At 48.0% G+C, this 11,643-nt stretch overlaps 1 protein-coding gene across 4 annotated transcripts in view; it reads left to right on the top strand.

The window, feature by feature from the left end:
* The first annotated feature begins 2,919 nt into the window (after nucleotides 1-2,919).
* Nucleotides 2,920-11,643, top strand: part of LOC122152379 (tripartite motif-containing protein 67-like) — a 33,120-nt gene continuing 24,396 nt past the window's right edge. For all 4 annotated transcript variants that reach the window (XM_042796131.1, XM_042796129.1, XM_042796132.1 and 1 more), the window contains exons 1-2: nucleotides 2,920-4,038; nucleotides 10,132-10,227. In XM_042796131.1, coding sequence (XP_042652065.1) covers nucleotides 3,106-4,038; nucleotides 10,132-10,227 — 1,029 coding nt within the window. In that variant the 5' untranslated portion in view covers nucleotides 2,920-3,105. The remainder of the gene's footprint in view (nucleotides 4,039-10,131; nucleotides 10,228-11,643) is intronic.

Genomic DNA, 11,643 nt, shown 5'->3' with positions numbered 1-11,643 from the left:
GTTAATAAGTTCTTACAGAGGGTAAATAGTTTTAGGGGATGATACTAGTGATACTGAAAATAAAGATCAAAGCCAGGACTGCCAGAACAGGGTTTCTAGGTTATCCATACACCGTTACAGCTCTAATAGATTAAAGGCTCATCTGAACATAAAAAGATGAAAAATCATAGGGATCATCTCCACTATGAAACTGGCTTGATTACAAAACATAGTAAAGGCCTGATTCTATCAGGCTCAGACCGAACAGTGCTTTATGAATAGCTTCATGAAAATTAGTGGGATCGACTCGGTGTGATCTGTTCCTCAGCAAGAGTCGGGGTGCCCAAGGTCAGCCAGCTTAAGCTCAGTGGCATTTTTCAGTGCCCAGATCAGCTTCTGTTCTGGCCCCTGAAGCAGTAAGGATGACAGTGGTGTTTTGACTATTCATCTCCATCGTCAAGAGCGCACTCACAGTTATATAGATAAGTATTTGTCATAAGGAGGAAAATCTGTGCTCTGCAACCTAAACCCATCAGAGCATTGAGTACCGTTACAGTAGGTGCTAGTTCTATCAGCAGCCTCTGGTGCCATGGGCATGAAATTTTCTGTATTCAAACTCCACAAGTTCTTGGAAACAGGAGCTGTTCTGTGATCAGCAGGATAGGTAAATGGGTGCACCGGGCCAAGCAGCTCCCCCTTCCCTCAAAGCCGTAGCATTCCTGGGCATAAACGCTTCAGACAAACTTCCAAAGTAGGTGGAAAAAGATGTTCAATGAATTACAAGCCACACTACAGTACGGAAAAGACCAGATCATTTTTTCACCGCCACTGCAAATGTCATCTCTTATGGAAATATGCTCTGAGGCCAGATCAGGTTTGTGGAGAGGAAAAGTAAAGTCTAGTTTGAAAGAGAGTGGTTGTACTTCAGAGGTGGTTTCTTTCTTGACATTTCCCTCTGTAGTCAAGCGCAAACAATCCTAGGATTTTCCATAAACTCTAGAGTAATGGTCAAAATGGAAATGTATCAGAACTGTGGAAGTTGTAAGCCCTGGATAAAAAGCAGTTATAAAGGGGAGCTGGTTGGGTTTGGTGTTCAAACCCTTTCATTTTTTCTACCACTTCTTGTCTGTTATGCCCAGTTTTGCTTAGATGTCTCAGACCCAGTACAACCATTACACGTTACGATCACTGTCACCTTACACACAGCACAGGTAAAGAAGGGAAGCAAAAGTCCAGGGAAAAAGCTACTGTGCCTTCCTAATTACCTTTAGGATTATAGCTTCCAGCACAGACTTTAAATCTGTGCCGTGGATTCACCTATAGATCTGCAAGAAATCTTTAGCATCCCTCTACTCCTGCTGCTGACAGATGGTAGAGCAGAGAACAGAGACTAAGCAAATAAAAGCGTTTCACCCACAGCTTTTTTCTTGTGATATAGTAGCATAATGTAGCTGTGAAATCAGTGGTGTTTCAGAACACGCCTTGCACTGCTGAGGTTTCTGGCTGGAGGTAGCCCAAACGCAGTCAGTCAATAAACTCTCAATCTCAGCACAGAGGTCACATGAGAGAAAAAGATATCTAGACAGAAGACAGGCAGGTTTATGTGGGTCAGGGCTCTTTCTTTTATGCGCCAGATGACAAACCTGCCCCTTTCTACCTTGAACTGGGGAATTCCAAATCTTTAAACCCCTTGGGACTTTTTTCTCCCCTCAGCTTGACATGAGAATGGCTAGGCATGACACAAGAAAGAAAATGGCAGAGCAAAGAAAGACTGAAAAAAATGGAACCTTTCCTATATTCATTCTCTCTGTCCCCATTCCTCCCCTTTTATGCATCAACAGTTTTAATAATCTGGCAAAAGCAAAACCCGAAACTAGAAAATCCATTCCTACCCACTGTCACAAAATGAGCATCATTTCCTAAGAAATATTATGATGAGAGGGGATGCATTTAATCCGTTCTCTCTGTTCCTTTTTTCATTTGACACCGGTTAGTGTTGCATTTTATAAACAGCTGCTCCGAAACATCCAGCTCTCATTTTAAAACAAACGAAAAATTAGGATCTGCTTATGGAATGGAAGTTAATACAGATGTGGCTTTTAAACAAGATTGATGAATAATAATAAAAAAGCCGTGAAATCACTCTTACATATAATCTCTTCACTATGAAAATAAACCACTGCTACATCCACGCTAAGCGTATGTAGAGTAAACAAAACAGATGGGGGATTTCCCACTGCTGGTTTCTTTCTTCTAAGGATGGTTATTTTCAGTTCACAAACTCTCAGCTGTCATCCCTGATTTATCTTCGCATCAGATTCCTGTTGGGGCCACACGGCTAGGGGCCTGGCCGAGGCGGCACCTCTCCCCGCGCCCCGCACTCTGCCCTCCCCAGCCACAGCACCTGGAGCCGGGGTTCGCGCTCCTCTTCCAACCCCCTTTTCATTCATCCCTCGAACGGTGCCTGACGTTTTGAGCATCTCGGTCGTGCTCCAGGCCGGTGAGAGCTGTACGCAGGAGAGGCAGGCTCGTAATTTGTTGGGAAGCACCCTCCTTTCCTCGGGGAGGGGAGAAAGGGCTGCTAGGGATAACGGGACCCCGCCTGCGTTCAATCCGCTACCCAAACAATGGCTTTATTTAAACATATAGAGACATCGCTGCACAGAGATCCTTTAAAAACTGTTTTCGCCGTCCCCAGCCGTAGACAGAGCGACCACTTATTTGCTGGAAAGGGCTCCTCCCGCCCCCTCCTACTCCTGCCCTCCCTCCTCCGCCCGCCTCCCTTCCCCATATATTATTACTCTATGCCACTAACGTTAAAACAGCCCCACCGCGCTCCCTGCCCGAGCCGCGGGGCGGGAGGGAGCCTTTCCCTCGCCCCAGGCAGCCTCCAGCCGCCGCCCGGCTCCTCCGGCCGCGGCCCCCGCCGCCCGGCGCTGTCTGTCCCCGGCGGGTGCTGAACCGCCGGGGCGGGAGCGGGGCCCGGAGCCCCCCCGGCCTCTCCCCGGCGCCCGGAGGCGAGGTGGGCGGCGAAGGGCGCCGCGGGGGGATGGGGGGAGCGGGCGGCCACCCCGCGCCGCCCGCCTGAGCCCGCCCGAGCCCCGCGCACAAAGCCGCGCCGCGGCCATGGAAGAGGAGCTGAAGTGCCCGGTGTGCGGCTCGCTCTTCCGGGAGCCCATCATCCTGCCCTGCTCGCACAATGTCTGCCTGCCCTGCGCCCGCACCATCGCCGTTCAGACCCCGGAGAGCGAGCAGCACCTGCCGCCCCTGCTCCACCCGCGGGGCCCTGCGCCGCCGCCCGCCGCCGCGGCGCCGGGGCCGGGGCCGGGGGCGACCGCGGGCTCCGCCGCCTGCCTGGACTCGGAGTGCGCGGCGGGCGGCGGCGGCGGCGGCGGCGGCGGCGGCGGGGGGGACCACGCGGACAAGCTGAGCCTGCACAGCGAGACCGACAGCGGCTACGGCTCCTACACGCCCAGCCTGAAGTCCCCCAACGGCGTGCGGGTGCTGCCGCTGGTGCCGGCGCCCCCGGGAGCAGCGGCGGCGGCGGCTCCGCGGGGCACCGGCCCCGCCAGCTCCTCCCTCACCTGCCCGCAGTGCCACCGGAGCGCCTCGCTGGACCAGCGCGGCCTGCGCGGCTTCCAGCGCAACCGGTTGCTGGAGGCCATCGTGCAGCGCTACCAGCAGGGCCGCGCCGCCGCCGCCGCCAAGTGCCAGCTCTGCGACCGCAGCCCGCCCGAGCCGGCCGCGGTGCTGTGCGAGCAGTGCGAGGTGCTGTACTGCAGCGCCTGCCAGCTCCGCTGCCACCCGGCCCGCGGGCCCTTCGCCAAGCACCGCCTGGCGCCGCCGCCCGCACACCCGGGCGCCCCCGACGGCGGCGGCGGCGGCGGGAAGGGGGCGGGCGGCGGCTGCAAGCTGCCGACGTGCGCCGAGCACGACCTGGAGAACTACAGCATGTACTGCGTGAGCTGCCGCAGCCCCGTCTGCTACCAGTGCCTGGAGGAGGGCAAGCACGGCAAGCACGAGGTGAAGGCCCTGGGCGCCATGTGGAAGCAGCACAAGGTGAGTCCCGCCGGCCGGCCGGAGCTGGGGCGATGCTCGGCCCCTGGGGACCGTTCGTGCCGATGCCTTGACATCGCCTTGCAGTTTACAGGACGTGAGGCGACTTCACGTCCATCATCCTCCCGACCTTTCTTCCCCTTGCCACAGAGCTCCCTGGCCCTTCCAGACAGCCCAGCGACGCCACAGCCTCCGCTCAGGGTTAGAAGATCCACAGACTCCCTTCCACGTTGGCCTCACCTTAGCCAGCAAATATCAGGCTCAACCAGCCCTCGGGCAGACACCTGGGACTGGCGAGCCCGTCTCACTAACTTGTTTGACTTCCACAGGATCCTTGGCCATCCCGTCCTCTTGTGGGTGGCCGCAGCTGCCTGTGAGGGGATGGGATGGTCAATTCCTTCCTTTCACCGCCTCCCTTTCAGCTGGGACTCAGTGCAAACTGCCACATCCATTTCCCACTGCATGTCAGTGAGGGAGAGTGGCCCAGGGCCACCCGGACGTTTTAGACAGGAAACCGTGATAAGGAGGGTCATGCGACATCATGTCGTCTCCTGGGCCTCAGAGAGGTCTCCCCTCCCGTTCAGTTCCCAAGATGGCCAGGAGGAATGGCTGGAGGGACCTTCCTGACACAAAGATGATTAAGGAGTCGTAGGACAGATGGGGTCTAGGGACAAGTAAAGCTTTTTCTGATTCATATAGTGCCACAGTTTGATTCGTGCTTCCCTGCAAGGTGAGCGCCTTAGCCCTCCCTGGAGGCCCCTGGGGAGACATCAGAGCCAGCCGCTTTGCCACACCGGGGGGTTGCTGAGGTCTGGGAGAGCTGCTGGGTCACTTGGCCATGCTGTCCTTGTTAAAAACAAGACTTTGCAACCCTCTGAATAAAGAGCAAGACATGACCTTAGAAGTTGAAAGAATGTATGAAGTTAGCTCTTTCTTGCTAAGACGGCGGACCCCGGAAAAATGATTAGTTAATACATATGAATGTACAGAGGGGACTTTAAATACCTGAGTGCTGAGAGCAGTCCTTTGGAGCTTCTCGCTGTACAGGGGGAAAGGACTTCCCCCACAGCTGTGCAAAGAGCTTTTGGCTAGCTCTGCTGGCCACAGGATTCCCTTCTCGCTCTCTGCTGCAGTCATCAGTAAAGGAAACACAGAGAGATCCTTTCAGACAGTGCAGGAGAAGACAAAATCAAAACTGGTCTCATCATCCCTCAGCCATAATGCGGTTGAGCACAAGCTAGGCTAAGACATTTGCCAAGGCAAAAAATGGACTTTTGATTTTAAGCTTCAGAAAAGATGCCCCTTGGGGTGATTGATCTGCATAGTTTGTCCATCTGAGAAAGACGAACTTCTTCAGTACGTTTCAGTTTGAAAGCTCTGCCAGGGGCTCAGCCACCTCCTCCCTACCATGACGGGTATTTGTGCAGACTAGAAGTTCTCTTGGCCCAGAAGGAGCAGATTACAAACTTGAAGCTATTGCTGCTGATGTCAACGTCAGAATCCACTTCTGAGCAGAATTATTTTAATGAGCAAGGATGGAGTTCACTGTCCAAGTGTGTCTGAGAGTGAGAGAGACAAGTTTGTGCTGTATTATGGTGTACCTTGAGTTAACACTGTTGCCTTTTTGAACAATGTGATAAACTCTGGTGTAATCAAAGTTCAGTCAGTCATTTTCTCTCTTTCCTACTGTCAAATACTGTCAAAAGAATGAACAACACCCTGGTGGTTTGTATTTTTACTGCATTTTTTTCCCAGGACTAAAGTATTGCAGAATGTGATTTTTCACTTGATTTACAGCCTCAATCAGTGTGAAAATTCTAGTGAAAGAAACAAAATACTCAAATTTAACTAATGTGGGAACTCCAAAATTGTGCTCTTGTGAACATTATTTTTCCCAGAAGAAAGTGCTTGGCAGAAAGTAAATATAAGGGAACCATATAGCCAGACAGGCTAAATCATCAGCTCACATTCATTCAGATAAAATGTTTTGGAATTAGATACTTCTGCTTAGAAATAGTTCTCAGATACAGAAATTGCTACAAGTTTATCACCTGTAGTTACTTTGGCCAAACCGAAGATTACTTACCTTGAGTGGTATGCCAAATGTAATTCAAGTATTATGTGTTCTCTCCAGGTGCTCCAGGCGTAGCTGGTAGACGCAGCTGGAAGGGCTTGTCTGTAAGAGCTGTTACAGTAAATTTGGCAGACGGACAGCTGTTCACCATCAGCTGATAAGCACCTGCTTATCCCCTTCTAAGGCCGGTGGCAGGTATTCTTGACCTAAGAAGGGCCGCCAGAGCCATTTCCCCACCTCTCAGGACCCAGTTTCATCCCACAACAGTAAACTTCAAACATGTTTTCTACTGACTAGAGAACTACTTTTCCAGAGGCCCTGCCCACCTTCCGCTTCAGGATCCATTTCCATTCCATTTCTGTATTAGCCTTTTGTTCAAACTGTTTGACTTCTCCTTTGTCTGGGCCTTATATAGTGATCGTGGCAAGTTACAGACTGTATCCATACAGTGCTGCAGACCATGCATTAAAATGTGCATTTACCTGCAGCTGTACTGCTGGGATGAAAGCTGTACTAGGCTGGTTGGCCGCTGTTAATGGTGCAGGTTCCCCATTGTGCTGCCGTATGCAACTTCTCCTATAGAGAAATTGAAAATGGTGTAAATTAACAACAGGGCCCCAGTGGTGTAAATCTGTCAAAATCCACTGACTTAGCTAGACTTTGTTATAGTCACTTGCATGAGAAGTGCATTTGGACCAGCAGTTTAAGGTTATTAAGTAAAACTGTGTGAGTCTTCTGCTGAAGTTAAGTTCTTTTATGTCTTCATAGCAAGAACAGCGACACCATTGTCGGATTTCAGTTGGTAAGCCTATGTCCTACCAATATGAGGAATGATGGTGAACAAATTTCAGCTCTGCCCCTTCTAAATTATTGTATATATGCATATATCTATATATGTCTCTATAAATGTCTATACCAAAACACAGATGGATAGGACTGTGAAGGGCAGGGAGTCAGGCGGTCAAAGGCAAGTGTTGGAGTCCAAATGCCTGCTTTTATTTGCTGGCCGAAAGAGTTGTGTTCCCAAAAACGTGTGGGGTCTTTCAGAATTCAGTGCCAGGACAAGCATATCTAATCAATAGTTAATCTGCTGCTAAAGAGAGTTGGAGGGAAAACAAGTTAAATGAGCATGAACTGTTCGGTTGGAAAAGGACGTGGGCATTATCTGGTTCATTTTCTAAGATCAAAGGAAGCATCGGTCTTCCATGCCTATCTGGGTTTAATTACTCACCCTTGTTATCTCCCTGTTCCTGTATTTGATTGAAGTAGAAACTTGGTATCCATCTCCAGCATCCACATCATTGGTTGCAAGACCAGGTACTAAAGTAAAGATAACTCCAGGTAGAGTATTGTTTGTCAGGAGTTATTAAGTCTTGCAGTCAATGGAGCTTGTAACATTTCTGTTTAACTTCCAGTAAATATTTCTGCATCATGAAGGATTGCTCTGAGTGTACAGGGCATTTTTTATGGCTTGGTTGGTTTACTGAGGGCTTAGTCACGTACCTCCATTTGGTTTTAATGGGAAGTGCATGACTAAACTCCACTGCTTTGTAAGGTATCTTTTACAAATGCTTGGAAAAACAAGGCTATTATCTCTAAGTGGGTTTCACAAACGGAGATCTGGTCTTTTCAGCTTCACGCTGCAGTTGCGTTAATGCAACCACAGGTTTTAATGAACGCAGCAATTCACTTACAAGCCCTCTGAACAACAGTGCTGTTGAGTTTCTGCTGCAGCTCTTCACGATGGGAGTGTGCCGGGAGCCAGGCAGGGCCGGTGCTAATTGCCATGGGTACATATGCCAGTTACAATTCGTCTGCAGTGATTAAGTTTTCTGTGGCTGCTATGATGCCTGCATATAGCTTTTGGTTCTTCTTTTCTGGTGAAATGCACTTTGAGATGATTTGAGAGCTAGGTCAGATGTTGGAACAGTGGAAGTTTTACTTTTGTTGGGACCAACCATTGGTTTTGATTTGAAAGAAAGGAGCCCTTGCCTCCCTGGGACAATTTGATAGGGCAAGTCAGTGGCAGAGGATACCATGCTTTTGCCACCTATTTCTTTCTCGATTCCTCCTCAGCCGCTTGGTCATATATGCTGTTTCCACCTTGTCCTGCATCAGCTTGACAAACCAAAGGCTTGTGGATGGAGCAGAAAGTGCAATCAAAAAGGGTGGGCTTTAAACTGTGTCAGCCATGATCAGCCTGTGGAGAGCTGATCTGACGTCTTGATTGTCTGATCTGGCAGAAAATAGGGACCTTTTCAAGGACCTGGAGTTTGCATCTGTGACCGCAAGTAGCATTCATATCAAACATCATCGCTCTAAATTTTTGTTCAGTGACAAGGTTTTGTGTAAGAAAATACTAAGCATTCAAATATTGAGAAACACACAGAGTAATGTGTCTTCCTGTTACATTTGTTACAAATGAGTTATAGCAAAGCATATTTTATTTTCAAATTTAGCACTAATGTAATACCTACAAGTGGGCTAAAAGGAAAAACTTTGTGTGAACAGGAGGGAAAAAAAGGTAGGATGGCTTCTTTCTCTGAATTCAGTCCCAGCTCCCAGTCAGGGTTTGTATGCGCTTCCTGCAGAGCTGTCCGTGTGGAGTTTGGCAGTGCCTCTGCCTCGGAGCCGGGCTGTGGAGTGCCCACGGGGAGCTGACAGGGTCTGCTCTTTGCTGGCCTGCGCGAATGAGCAAGCGCATGGGGAGGATGAGTAGGAGATACGTAGGCAGGAGGTAAGCTCAAATCCTTGGGCAGCCTGAAGAAGTGAGCTGTGCCCTTTTTTGGGGATGTAGTAATTTACTTCCCTCCAGGAGCAAAAGGGAAGCAGAGAATGGGTGGTGACTTACTGAATTTCAATTAGGTCTGCTCTTAGAGGCTCATAACCTTTGTGCCTCCCAACATACAAGGCTCTGTCTCAAGGCACACTGTAGTCCTAAGGAAATAAGAGACGGCAACCTTCTGAAAGCCTGATGTTAGTGAAGATACTCAGTCTTCCATTTCCTGATGTCAGTTGTCCTGTCCGTCTGGTGAGGATAATTAACTGGGCATTGGCAATCTGGAAGTTGTCAAGTCCGCCTGAGGAGAGTGACTAACCTGCAGGACACTCACGATGGGACCTGTCTGATCACTCTGTATTATATCTGCACAGAGAAGTAATGCTGGACCTGGGCTTGCCATGGGCTGACAAGCAGAGCAATACACTTTCTGTAATCCCAGCCAGACTTCCAGAGGAGCTGCGCCAGGGCTGCTCCGGTCAGACCACGGTGGTTCCGTGTCTGCCGGGGGCAGAACTGACGTTTCCTTCCCATCCTGGAAGTCCATCAAAAGGCCTCTGGTTTGCTTTAGAGATCTCAGGTGCCAGCTGAGGAAAGGGGAGGTTAAATCTTCAGTGTGATCTTACAACAGACATATTCCATAGGTCTCACCAGTCAAAAGCTAGAGGAAGGGGTTTTTCGAACTTTTCCAGAAATAGTCACTCTTTTATTGGGTTGGAGCATGGGAAACTAGAGCCCCGAAGGGACATTACTATGAAGTCTGAAAATGCAGACTTGTCTTTGAAGTCCTAGTGTATCTCAGGTTTAGTAGGATTTACCACATTTATAAAGAATTCAGGCTTTGATGAAAAAAAAGTGCCATTTTGGAAAGCACTTGGGGATTTTTCAGCATGACAGATGCTACTGTGTAAGTGTAAGACAATTATCTCCTTATATATATGGGTAGCTGTCTTATAAAAAGATATTTTGACTTACCAAGTCACTGCAATGAAGTGGAATGTGCAGACACAATACTTCACTTCCCCCACATGCATATTTCACCTTTATTAAATCTTATTACAATTAAAGTCTTAACTGTTCTTTTCTAGCACAAACACTCTGTACGTGTAAGAATACATGCGACAGCAAGTAAGCCTTTTAGCACATTATTAATCATCAAACCCAAGGATTAGTAAGAAACACATTTGCATTTTATCTCTTAACTTTTCTTTTTTTTTTTTTTTCCTCCGTTTTTTTCTTGCAGGCACAGCTGTCTCAGGCTTTAAATGGTGTTTCAGATAAAGCAAAGGAAGCTAAAGAATTTTTGGTTCAGCTGAAAAATTTACTGCAGCAGATCCAGGTAACTGTAGAATATTAGCAGTTTTGATAATACAGTAATCAATAGAACTGAGTGAATAATTTATTTGAGGACTTTGTCTCCTGTGCTGTTCTAATCTTTCCTGGAATCATCTAACCTTTCTTGAACGGATTTGCTAGGCAAAATTATTCATCCAATAATGCCTTCAAGCCCCTCTTAGTTTCTAGGTTGTTATCTGTTTATTGCAAGAAGCTGATACTCAACACTGGACATCTGAGCTGTGTTGATTAGTATTTGATTGAATCCATCAGTCATGCTTCTGGGCTCCTTCCTGACTGCAATTGCTTGAATTGGGCATTTAGGATAAGTTCTTATTTTAACACATTCAAAATTTACTATTTGTTTTTCATCTTACATTTTCTAAAAATGTACTCGTTTCTGGATAAAATCCAGTCAACCTGTTTATTAGAGTATTTGTAGGAAGTCAAAAAAAAGAAGCAGCAGCAAATGCTGCTAAATCAATGTGGTCATTTATTGAAGCAGAAGATATTTTCGTGCCTGTAATTGCCTAGCTTTAATAGTCAGAAAAGGGCTCATGGTGAGTCCAGTAATTGAGGACACAAACCCAAAATGAAACAAGTCCTATTTTCAACCAAATTTAGGCTCGCCAGTGCTGGGGGTCGGGTGATCCTCACGGTCCTTCTTACCCTGCAGAGCGTGGCTGGAAATGTGCCGCGGTACTTTGAGCTGCACAGTGCCCAGGAGGAGACGCTTGTTACCTGCAGCTGTGGTGCTCTGCGGCGGTGGGTCTTCTGTGGAATATGCATTATCTGCTCCATGGTATGCCCGCTCTGCTGCTTGCTGATCTTCCATCAACAATCAAATCCTGTGCCTGTTAGTAACAGAAAGCCAAAGCAGAAGTTCAAAAATCTGTATTTAGTTTAGAATGTAATCATTAAAATATTCCACTTAACACTCCAGATGATGAATTCATACCACAAATGCTGCAAAGCTCTCAGGCAGCATAGCTACCCACCCTCAGTCTTCTGTGGCCATGTGGGGAAGGAAACAAACCGAGACAGAAACTGGTAAAACAAGTCACATCTAAGTGAAAGAAATCAGTGTGAAGGCCCCGACTGGCACCTGTCACATGCCATGTTTTGGACACAGTGTGAGGTTTCTCTCAGCTACCTTTACCTATTTAAAAGTCATGCAGCTCATCTAACCTAGTCATTTAGGCTTCTTTTATTCTTTCTTTCTTTCAAGGAGAAGGACAGGCACCTCTAGAGAGCAGTTCTTCTTACAGGTATGAACAGCTATTTTAGGATGGGATAACTCATCCAAAACAGTAATCTGTCACCAATCTTTTCTTGAGTCACCTAGATCCATTAAAAATGTATTTTTCCCTCCTGAAACGTAAAGGTGGCCTATTACAACTATTTATGACTATGCTGTAAA

Source organism: Tyto alba, unplaced genomic scaffold (assembly GCF_018691265.1).
Source record: "Tyto alba isolate M040663 unplaced genomic scaffold, T.alba_DEE_v4.0 Super-Scaffold_22, whole genome shotgun sequence".
In the NCBI taxonomy this organism is placed as follows: Eukaryota; Metazoa; Chordata; class Aves; order Strigiformes; family Tytonidae; genus Tyto; species Tyto alba.
Note: the sequence above shows the minus strand (reverse complement) of the source record. Positions and strands in the feature narration are given on the sequence as shown.